We start from the raw sequence: 12,362 nt of genomic DNA on the forward strand, positions 1-12,362 counted from the left end.
CTGAACTGAAACCAAGAGTCGGATGCTCAGCCAATGGAGTCACCCAGATGCCACAGGTTTCTAAAGTGTAATAAAACTCTTACCTTAAAATGGCAGCAGAGTTCTCAGAAAGCAAGGTTACTATTGACTTCGGCCACCAAAAGCTATGTCAAGTCCTCGTGCATGGCTGCTGGGGTTTTGCATGAGAGCTCCAAATGATTAAACAACCAATAACAATATGCTTCTTCCTACTCCTACTCTGCTGCAGTTTTCTGATGATCATTTTGGTGTGTGTTTGCTTAATAAAGTTGTAGCTGAAGTCTTTATTCTTAATCTTTATAGTTAAATCAACAGCATTCCTGGATCTCTTACTATGTTGGAGGCATTTTGCTAGACATTGGTGATTTAACTTGAATATTCCATGGCATCTACTCTCAAGACATTACAGCGGTAGCTGTCAGTGTCTCCCATCCCTCAGATCTGTCAGATTTTATCATTCTAGTGAGCTCTAGCCACTTTCAACTGCCTGTATCTGCATCTCTGTGCCTGAAAAACCATGGCAATCTATTTGGCCTGCTCAAAGGACAGACCAAAAGTGCTGGGGAATTAACACCTCTCCTAGCAATTCTCAGTCTGTATAAATGCCCCAGCTCCCTCGATCTCCAAATGGGGTAATTCAGAGGACTGTGCTTTACATGGCTTTAATGATGTACTTTTGATTAGCTTCCTTTCCTTCCCTGTATCACGTTCCACACCTCTTTGTTCCCTGAACTTCTCAAATAAACTGTACTAAAACCCAGGATCTACTTCTAGGGGAACCCAAATAAAACAGGCACTTTCAGCCTAGTGATGGAGATGCAGAGGAAAATAAATAATTTTGATATATTTTAATAATATACTGATAAAGATAGGCATAGGAGACTGAGAGCACAGAGAAAGGTCATGGCTATGTCTTGATAAAGCTAACTGCTCTATCAGAAAAGCATTATTGTAAAGAGTCTCACCCCTTGGTATTCTCCAGGTTCACTGGTATCTACATTCCCATTCTCACGTGCTCTTTCTCTTTCTCTTTCCTCTTCATATCTGAGGTGATAGGAAATGGACTGAGATCTTTCAGCCTCTATGAAGTCCTCACTTGGGATGAATTCGTAGTCATCACTTGCATCGTGTCGGGGGTCATCATCGCCATCATCATTAGCTCCATGATTTCTGGGCGTGATGTTACCAGCTTCAGTAGGCTCCACAAACAGAGCCTCAGAAACAGACTTCTTATCTATCTCCTCATGGTTGCTGATAACTTCTGGTTTTTCTTCTTTGCTCTGCCATTCAGCATCTTGATTGTGCTTATTAATTTTTGATGCAGTTTTGTCTTCCATTTCTGCATTGGAACTATCCTCTTGTTCTTGGTTACCCAGCTCAGATTCATCTTTCTGCATCTTGCTTACTTGAGTTGGTTGATAGGACTCTTCCAAAACATCATCAGATTGGGTACTGTCTTCTTCCTCCTTGCTGTTAGAATGCTCCTTGGGAAATTCTCTCTCCCTTTCTTGGTTATCATTGTGGGTACCAACTTCACCTGGCTCTTCTTCCCCTTCCTCTTCTCCATTGGGAATATTTGGATCCTGCTCTTGGTTTCCTTGATCACTTACATCTGGGCTATGTTCGTTGCTCCTGTTCAGCTGAGGATGTAAATCATTGATTGGTTGTTCCTGTTCTTTTTCTGTTTTTGTGATGCTTTCTTGTTGGTTAGGATCTATGATGGAACTAATATTAGGAGCAAGGAAATCAGTGTTCTCTGGGAGTTTTTTCTTTTGAGGCTCACCCATATCTTCTTTTAGGTCCAGTGTATCTTCAGATGGTATATACTCCAAATTCTCACTTAAGTCACTTTCACTTTCCTCTTCATCCTGCAATCCAAGCTCTGGGCTGTAACTCTGGTCCTGATCTGCTGACTGGTCATGGTTTTCCTCCTTTGACTTTAGTACTGAAGATTTTTCAGCCTTAAAAGAAAGGAAGTTTACTCTTGAAACAAATGATAATGGAATATCTACATTATATTTATAATTCATAAGCCAACACTTAATAGTCATTATTCTTTCTCATCACATAATATCAGGTAAACTCATATATGATGTTCTTCACATTCTATAGCTACAAGTTTAACTTGAATTCAAATTTTATGAAATGACATGATAATATAGAAACTTGGCTGAAGGTGTAAAACTCATTCTCACAGTTCTGGTGATTGGAGACAGTTGATATCATCATCATCTTTTAAAAATTAAGCTGACATGAGTGAGAACAAGCTAATGTCCTTGACTATGCTTTGAAATCAAGACCTTGGGAAAATTAAAAAATTGTAATAGTATAACCATGTTACTTTTACCTTATGGTTGGGACGGTCTACAGACACTGCAATTTCCTTTTCATTTTCTGCATCTTCAACCCCTAACATGGGGGTTGCAGTGTTGTTAAGTGTTACCAATATTTCAGCCTGTTGGATGGAACTCAAGGGATCAGCAGTTGGTTTGGAATGATCAGACAGGAACCTTGCATTTGTCTGAAAAAATTAGAAATTGGCTCATGTTATTCATGTCTAGATGTTAACGTTTAAAATTTCTAGTTACTCTCTTATTGTCATCATTATTAGTAACAATATGCTTCACACATAATATCACTTAAAAGATACCCTCTAGGGGCGCCTAGGTGGCTCATTTGGCTAAGCAGCTGCCTTCGGCTCGGGTCATGATCCCAAGGTCCTGGGAACGAGGCCCACGTCAGGCTCCCTGCTCAGTGGAGAGCCTGCTTCTCCCTCTCCCTCTGCCTGCTGCTCTGCCTATCTGTGCTCTATCTCTATCTCTCTGTCAAATAAATAAATAAATAAAAATCTTAAAAAAAAAAAAAGACACTCTCAGAATGTTTAAGAATACAAGCAAATGTCCAGATTATAATGTTAAATGAAAACAGAGTCTCAAACATATTTAAGAAAAAGAAAAAGTTATATATGCAGAGACTGGGTGGAAATAGAGCAATAATTATTTCAATAATAGTCATCTTTGAGTTTTGGAATTATTTTCTGTGCTTTTCAAACTTTTAAAAAATATTCATACTTCATAATTTTGAGAACTGTTGTTTAGCAGAAAGTTAAAGTCAAATTAAATTAACCAAAGGATATAACACTACATTTTCTTAAGTTAACTTTTAAGTACTCACTGATAATTAGCAGAAAAGATATAAACTTTTTATTCAATATTTGTTTATTTTCTTAACACAATCAGCCTTATATCCATCAAGAAATCTTATAATAAAAATAATTTAATGTAGAACTAATTCAAAAGTTGTGTGAAACAGTACACTTAATTTGAGTAGAGAAGAACAGCTATGGAGTATTATTTCAACTAGGGGGATGGCTCTATTTCTAGCAAGACTGAAGGCATCGATGAAGAGCTTGAGTAGGTTGAGCAGTGATATATGATGGAGACGTTTAACAACTGGACTTAGAGATAAGAGATCTCCCTTCAAGTTTTGACTTTGTTATTAACTATCTGTCATTTGACAAATTGTGAATCCTTACCCTGTCATCTATCAAGGTGAAGTGAGCAGAAATATCAAGGTAAGTTTATGCATATATAATAGTTTGTGAATTGTAAAAAGTTACCCAGGTGAAAAATGACTATTGCTAGCAGTGAGATCATACAGTGGTAACACTGTGAACTGTCTGATACCCTAAGCAGGTATTCACCACAAATCTTTATTAGAGAGATGCTATGGATGCTCAGATGTCAGGCAGATCTAGGTGTAAGTACAAAACTCAGATTCTATTTGCACTGACTTGTTTTTATTAGCACATTCTGTTGTACCGATTATGTAACATGAGGAAAGACATGGGAGTACAGGATTCATTTTAGATGCTGTCTGCTTCTTGCTTCTTATCACCTTCTCAACTAAAAGGAGTAATGGTATTTGAAAACATTTCCAAATAAGCCATTTATAAGAGGGAAAGGAGAAAGAACGGTGGCCAGTCTGGCAGGTTGCCCGCAGGGGCATCATGGAAGGCAATGGAAGGAAGAGATTTTAGGCTTATTAGTGGGGAACTGCTCCCCCTCTCTGCACCCTTCTTCCTCTGCTCTGCCTCCCTAAGCTGGAAGAAATGCACAAAAAGCATGGCAGCTTTTCTTCTTTTAGGAATTTTCTGAAAACAAATTGTTTTATTATTATTCCCACAGCTATAACAAAATAGCCTCTGGAAATTTGTGTGGAATCTCCTAACCACACAGAATCCACTTACTTCTGTAGAATTCAGGCAGATGGGGAAAATGATACAAGATTTTTAATAGGTAAACCCTATGAGAAGATATTTAGCTTTTTAGCATCTGACTGGATCTGCATGACAAACTGTCCTAAAGAGAAAACATCTAAAATGTGTCTATATGTAGATGTGTTATTCAAACATTTGGTTGAAAGACACTTTTGATGTCTGTTTACATAGTGGCAACAGCTGCAAGGGCAAAACACATTTTTTAGGAGAGAACAATGGGTCTGTGGAAGCTTCTTTCTGTGCTGAACATAATTTATCCCACTTTTGTAATTTCAGAGGACAATGTATAATTTCAGCTGGAGTAGCTCCAGCTACTTAAGCATAATCCCTAGCAGTGTTGTCATACATTCTGTTTTTGAAGAACTGCTTGGTCTGGGTGGCATGTTGGTCTTTGCTGACACATCTGTCAACCAAATGTTAGCCACCAGCTATCCAAAAAGCAAGGACAGAATCCTAGACATAGCGGAGAATGAGGAAGAGAGGGATGAGAGAAATTACTTTGTCTATTTAAAGGAGATTGATTCCTCCATTTGGCGAAAGAGAAAAAAATGGCACAAATCCTTTGGTTTGATTGTAGATGATATGGATCATTTGGGAAATGATCATCCAAGCCGTGGTTCCATTAACAACAACAATAAAAACTTTCACGTTATTTTAAGGCTGCTGACATGGTCTCAAATGATTCTGATTTGTGTGTGGATGATTTATTGCCATATGAATGGTGGGGCCAGTATATCTGATTGTGAAGAAAAAAAAGTTCTAGTTCTGTCTATTTTCAACATGTTTGCTTGGACAGTATCCCTCCCCCCCCCCCAAGGATGAGTTAGGAGCCGATTTCTGATTATGATACCGTTTCCTGACCCTAACCCACCGGTTCCTGTTTTATTACAGACTCAGAATTGATGAGATAGTATATATTCAAACTTGGAAGAAAATGCTGCTGAAGAGTATGGATATGCACTCCCCAAACTTCTCATACTAATTTCTTGGGTTTCTCATACTAAGTGATGAACTTCCATGGGAAAATTTATTTCTCCCCGTTCTCTTTGGCTTTTGTGCCCTGGCATATCCCCTTTCTGATAACTGATAATCAACATTTTCAGTTTTTAATTTATTCTATCTTATAGAATCTGGTAGTTCCAAAAGAAGTATTCTTTTAGAAAGTATTTTATCTCAATTTTTCTAGTCATTCATTCCCTGCTTGGGAAAAAATAATATTAAAATAAAAAAAGAGAATTTCAAACCACTATATGCACACATTTTCTTTTTAAATGGAGGATGTCTAAATTAAATGTCAGGAATGAGAGATGTAACAACAGATCAAAAAAGGATATTTACCGGGATTGCAGCTGCAGTTCCCAAAATGTATAGGAAAAAAAGCACAGTCTTCATGTTTTCTAGGCCTGTGAACCAAGAAGATAATTAGCAGTGGTGGGTAAAAGTTTCCTTGTGAAACATTAAAAGATAATCTTCTTAGCAAATATTGATCTTTGTATTTAAAGGCGATTATTGTCTTTGTGGACTAACATGTCTGGAAAGATGGATTAATGACAGTTTTTACCCTATGTGTCTCTGTGAGAATGACTCCTTGATTTTCTGGCCCAGCTGTGTTCGGCAGAACCTACCTTTCTTTATGCCTGTGTTTCCTTGAATAAAGGCGCTATGCAGATTTGGGTCTTAAGATTTGTGAGTGTTCACAGTGAATATAAAAGTGACAAAGTGAAATAGTATAGTATGTCAGGTTGGGATAAAACAACCTGCCTCTTTGGTGGTGGAGAAACCCATACATTCGATGCAGAGTTTTAGGAATGAGACACTGTACTGCCTAAAGCAGTCATCAGCGTTCATCTGATTTAGAGGTCTCACACTGGCAATCTGTGGGTGGGTGGGTGGTGGCCTGAAGATGGGTTTGGTTTGGTGGGCACTGTGTATTTTAAACTAGCATTTTAAAGTCCAAAGGTTTCATGTAAAAACCCAGATTTGTAGTTTCTCTTGAACCATTGGGCTTCTTAGCAACAACTGGTCTTCCTGGCAATAGCTGGCTGGATCTGAGTAGAGACTCTGTTCTGTAAGAATCGCTGCATTTGCCCCTGGTCTGTTTCATTTCTGTTATTTGCTTTGAATTTGAGTTTGGTTTGTTCCAAATGAACTTTTTCAGTTGAGAGATGAGGCAAGTGAGGCTCAAAAAGGTGAAGTAAATTGGCCTCCTGGGGAATTCTCTTAAAAGGAGTGGGAGGTGTACATTTCCCTGTGGAGTATCTCTAAGCCTGGCAATCCAACTCCATCTGGGATTAGGAACAGAGTTTTTAGTCTTTATTTATTTATTTGACAGAGAGAGACACAGCAAGAGAGGGAACACAAGCAGGGGGAGTGGGAGAGGGAGAAGCAGGCTCCCCGCTGAGCAGGGAGCCCGATGTGGGGCTCGATCCCAGGACCCTGGGACCATGACCTGAGCCGAAGGCAGACGCTTAACGACTGAGCCACCCAAGCACCCTGAGTTTTTAGTCTTTAAAAGAGATTCTCTGGGTCTCCTATAAATAGTACATGACTCTTTTAAATTATTTTTGCAATCTTTTATACATAAGTGTATCCACAGAGCTTTAAATATTTTGAGGTTTATAAAGAAAGTAAACAGTTTCTTCTGCTGGTTACCTCAATATTTTGAAACAAATGCTTAAATGGATATTTAAAATAAATATATATTTTAAAAAATATATTAATGTTAAAAATTATTCTATTAATACTGTAACAGCTATCGCTTCACACACATACCACATGCATGCACACACATGTTCGAACATACTCTTCTCCTTCCCCCCTTCTCTTCCTAAAATAATGACATCACAATTCTTATTTAAATCACTATGTAACATTTATGAACAATGTGTATATTCTTCACAGTTGAGCCAAGTAGTAATTTCCTGTGTTGAATCATACTTGCATTTATTTCTTGAACAATATTTTGTTTTGTCTGGCCCTAGAAATTCCCTCCTCTTTTAATGTACTTTTCCATGTATACTTATTCTTCGCAAATTTTCCAACAAAATTTAAAAATTCCTCTTAATATGGTAACAACGACAACAATAGAACAACAACAACAAACCCATAAGAGAATCCCCAGGTCCTATTTTCCCCTCGGAGATGTCCCTCCCAGATGTTGGTTGTCTTGCCCCACATGACTGACGCACCCCAGGCAGCTGCCCTGCTTTCCTCCTGGGATTGCTAGTCCCCACCACCCTGGGAATCCCCTTTCCTTTGCTCTTTTCCTGTGTTTGAGTTCTTGCTCCCTGGGTCCCATATGTTTTTCTTTTTTTGGTGTTCTCTCTCATTTTCATGGAGCACATCCTCCAGAAGCTTCCTGAGAAACAATATATAGGGGACAGAAGTTTTGAGACTTTGCATATCAAGAAAACATGAGTATTTTATCCTTCACTTGACAGACAGAATTTTAGATCAAAACTTTTTTTCTCAGAATTTTAAAACATGTTCCATTTTCTTTTAGTTTCCTATGTTGCTAGTAAGAATATCAGTGTTGGTTTTTCCCAAATTTTTTTGTAATGAGAATTTTTTTTCTTTCTTTATGTAAGTTTTTAAGTTTTTTTCCCCCATGCTTTAATATTTGTTCTTAGCATTCTAAGATATTACAATCTCTGTCTTAGTTTGGATCCTTTTTTTTTTTTTAATTATTTTTTATTTTTAGTAATCTCTACACCCAATACAGGGCTCGAACTCACAACCCCAAGATCAAAAGTTACATAATCTTTTTTTTTTAAAGATTTTATTTATTTATTTGACAGAGAGACAAAGCGAGAGAAGGAACACAAGCAGGGGGAGTGGGAGAGGGAGAAGCAGGTTTCCTGCTGAGCAGGGAGCTCAATGTGGGGCTCGATCCCAGGACCCCAGGATCATGACCTGAGCCGAAGGCAGATGCTTAACAACTGAGCCACCCAGGTGCCCCGAAAAGTTACATACTCTTCTAAGTTAGCTAGACATCCCAGTTTGGATCCTTCTTAATTTACTTTAGGCCCTCATTAGGCCCGTTGAATTTGAAAATTCATATATTTTAGTTCTGAGAAATTTTACATGTTTATTCTTTGATAATTTTTGTCCCTCTATTTTTTTGTATTTTCTTTCTGGAATTCATAATAGTTACATGTCAGAATTTTGGGGTTGGTTCTCTAATTTACTTATAGTTTTTGCTCCTTTTTTTCCATCTTGTTTATATTATTCTGGGAAACTTCCTCAATTTTATCTTTTTTCTCTACTATTGATTTTTTAAACATTTTGCTCACACACTTTTAATTTCTTATTTCTTGATGTTCCCCTTTTAAATTTTATCCTCTTCTTTTTTCTTTAGTGTGATATATACTCTTATGTTTTTGAGGATATTAATTAAATATTTAAAAAATTTCCTCTGAACCTTGTATTTTCTGTTTCCATATTAACCCTGTTTTTCTGGTTTGTTTACTTTGGTCTCAATTTGATTTTTTTTTTTAAAGATTTTATTTATTTATTTGACAGAGAGAGACACAGCAAGAGAGGGAACACAAGCAGGGGGAGTGGGAGAGGGAGAAGCAGGCTTCCCGTGGAGCAGGGAGCCCGATGTGCGGCTCGATCCCAGGACCCTGGGACCATGACCTGAGCCGAAGGCAGACGCTTAATGACTGAGCCACCCAGGCGCCCTCAATTTGATTTTTATGTTGAAAGCTTTTCTCGAATGTGCAGTGTCTTTGGTTGTACAGTAATATTTAGTAACAAGTCACTAAAGAGCCAGTTAGACATTTCATGGGCAGGGCTGGTCACCCTGGAGAGCTACCATGGAGGGGCTGAGACAATCCCCTAATACTTTTGATGCAGTGCCCTAAATGTCACTGTCAGATTTTTATTCTTGGGGAGATTTTTTTTCTAGGGAAGATCTTCATACTTCCTACCCCATTGGGTGGGATAAAAGCCTGGTCGCTACATTCTGTGAGATGAAAGAGTGAAGAGACTGGAAATCTCTCAGCGCATATACTGACTCTCACTTAGTCCCCAGATTTCTGTATGGCATCACACCCCACTCTCCTAGCTAAAGCCCAGGACCAGAGAATAACCTTCCCTTTCCTGTTTAGGGTGAAATGGGGAGTCCTCTGGCAATGCCAGCATTAGGAAGAATCTGGCATTTCAGTTTGTCTGAGAGGCTTTCAACCAATCCTTCCTGATTTCACTCTACCCTTGCCTCAACTTCCAAATGACCTGGTACCTCCAATTCTGAAACTTTTCTGAGTTCTGCAATGGGAACTGGCTTCTTTGTTTATGGCACCCTTCTCTGAAAATCCGTAGATTTAAGCTTTCCCTGTTCTTCCAATTGCTTGTTACATTCTAAAAATTTGCCAATACCTTTTATCTTGTCACCTTCTCTTTTTTCTTTGTCACTGTGAGTTTATATTATTATTTTTCCTTTCCTAGCATTATACTGGAATTTTAGCAGGGAGTAGCAATATATGCATATGTTTCATCTACTCCATTTAATGAACAGACGATTTCCATCTCTTCATCTGACTTATATCCCCATTACTACTGCTGCTGTGGCTGCTACTTCTAGCAAAATAGGAATTACTATGGGTCTGTGGTTCTAACTTCATTAGCAAATAAAGTTTTTATTAAAGAAAAGGAGCCTGCAGGTGGTAGGACAGACTTCCTTATCGTGTTAGAAAAAATAAGAACACACTTTGCCTATCCCTTTATTCAAACTCCACGGGGTGGGCCACCTAGACTAGGGAACAGTGTGTTGGAAGAATGGGTATTAAAGACTGAGTGTGGAAGAAGAAGAAAGAGAGAGAGGGGCAGAAGGTATATTGGAGCAAATTAGCAGAGAACTTCCCTAATTTGGGGAAGGAAACAGGCATCAAAATCCAGGAGGCACAGAGAACCCACCTCAAAATCAATAAAAATAGGTCAACACCCCAACATCTTATAGTAAAACTTACGAGTCTCAGAGACAAAGAGAAAATCCTGAAAGCAGCTTGGGACAAGAGATCTGTAACCTACAATGGTAGAAACATTAGATTGGCAACAGACCTATCCACAGAGACCTGGCAGGCCAGAAAGGACTGGCATGATATATTCAGAGCACTAAATGAGAAAAATATGCAGCCAAGAATACTATATCCAGCTAGGCTGTCATTGAAAATAGAAGGAGAGATAAAAAGCTTCCAGGACAAACAAAAACTAAAGCAATTTGCAAACACGAAACCAGCCCTACAAGAAATATTGAAAGGGGTCCTCTAAGCAAAGAGAGAGCCTAAAAGTAACATCGACCAGAAAGGAACACAGACAATATACAGTTAACAGTCACCTTACAGGTAATACAATGGCACTAAATTCATATCTTTCAATAGTTACCCTGAATGTAAATGGGCTAAATGCCCCAACCAAAAGACACAGGGTATCACATTGGATAAAAAAACAAGACCCATTGATACGCTGTCTGCAAGAGACTCATTTTAGATGCAAAGACACCTCCAGATTGAAAGTGAGGGGGTGGAAAACTATTTACCATGCTAATGGACACCAAAAGAAAGCTGGGGTGGCAATCCTTATATCAGACAAATTAGATTTAAAACCAAAGACTATAATAAGAGATGAGGAAGAACATTATATCATACTTAAATGGTCTATCCAACAAGAAGATTTAACAATTGTAAATATCTGTGCCTCTAACATGGGAGCAGCCAATTATAGAAGCCAATTAATAACAAAAGCAAAGAAACACATCAACAATACAGTAATAGTGGGGGACTTTAACACCCCCCTCACTGAAATGGACAGATCATCTAAGCAAAAGATCAACAAGGAAATAAAGACTTTAAATGACACACTGGACCAAATGGACTTCACAGATATATTCGGAACATTCCATCCCAAAGCAATAGAATACACATTCTTCTCTAGTGCCCATGGAACATTCTCCAGAATCGATCACATCCTAGGTCACAAATCAGGTCTCACCAGTACCAAAAGATTGGGATCATTCCCTGCATATTTTCAGGCCACAATGCTTTGAAACTAGAACTCAATCACACGAGGAAAGTCAGAAAGAACTCAAATACATGAGGCTAAAGAGCATCCTACTAAAGAATGAATGGGTCAACCAGGAAATTAAAGAATTAAAAAAATTCATGGAAACACAACTGTTCAAAATCTTTGGGATGCAGCAAAGGCAGTCCTAAGAGGCAAGTGTATAGCAATACAAGCCTTTCTCAAGAAACAAGAAAGGTCTCAAATACACAACCTAACCCCACACGTAGAGGAGCTGGAGAAAGAACAGCAAATAAAGCCTAAACCCAGCAGGAGAAGAGAAATAATAAAGATCAGAGCAGAAATCAATGAAATAGAAACCAAAAGAACAATAGAACAGATCAATGAAACTAGGAGCTGGTTCTTTGAAAGAATTAATAAGATTGATAAACCCTGGCCAGACTTATCAAAAAGAAAAGAGAAATGACCCAAATAAATAAAATCATGAATGAAAGAAGAGAGATCACAACCAACACCAAAGAAATACAAACAATTATAAGAACATATTATGAGCAACTCTATGCCAGCAAATTAGATAATCTGGAAGAAATGGATGTATTCCTAGAGATGTATCAACTACCAAAACTGAACCAGGAAGAAATAGAAAACCTGAACAGACCTATAACCACTAAAGAAATTGAAGCAGTAATCAAAAATCTCCCAAAAACAAAAGCCCAGGGCCAGATGGCTTCCCAGGGGAATTCTACCAAACATTTCAAGAAGAATTAATACCTATTCTTCTGAAACTGTTCCAAAAAACAGAAATGGAAGGAAAACTTCCAAACTCATTTTATGAGGCCACCATTACCTTGATCCCAAAATCAGACAAAGACCCCATCAAAAAGGAGAATTACAGACCAAAATCCTTGATGAACATGGATGCAAAAATTCTCACCAAAATACTAGCCAATAGGATCCAACAGTACATTAAAAAGATTATTCACCACGACCAGGTGGGATTTACCCTGGGCTGCAAGGTTGGTTCAACATCTGCAAATCAATCAGT

General features: G+C 38.2%; 1 protein-coding gene across 4 annotated transcripts in view; it reads right to left on the minus strand.

The window, feature by feature from the left end:
- SPARCL1 (SPARC like 1) overlaps positions 1–12,362 on the minus strand; it is a 51,694-nt gene that overhangs the window by 13,934 nt on the left and 25,398 nt on the right. For 3 of the 4 annotated variants that reach the window (XM_036096718.2, XM_036096719.2, XM_036096717.2), the window contains 3 exons: positions 5,636–5,700; positions 2,366–2,539; positions 984–1,979 (listed from right to left, as the gene is read on the minus strand). In XM_036096718.2, the coding sequence (XP_035952611.1) occupies positions 984–1,979; positions 2,366–2,539; positions 5,636–5,689 (1,224 nt within the window). In that variant the 5' untranslated portion in view covers positions 5,690–5,700. The remainder of the gene's footprint in view (positions 1–983; positions 1,980–2,365; positions 2,540–5,635; positions 5,701–12,362) is intronic. The other variant, XM_036096720.2, reaches the window with a different exon arrangement.

The sequence above is a fragment of the Halichoerus grypus genome, chromosome 3, assembly GCF_964656455.1.
Source record: "Halichoerus grypus chromosome 3, mHalGry1.hap1.1, whole genome shotgun sequence".
Lineage (NCBI taxonomy): Eukaryota > Metazoa > Chordata > Mammalia > Carnivora > Phocidae > Halichoerus > Halichoerus grypus.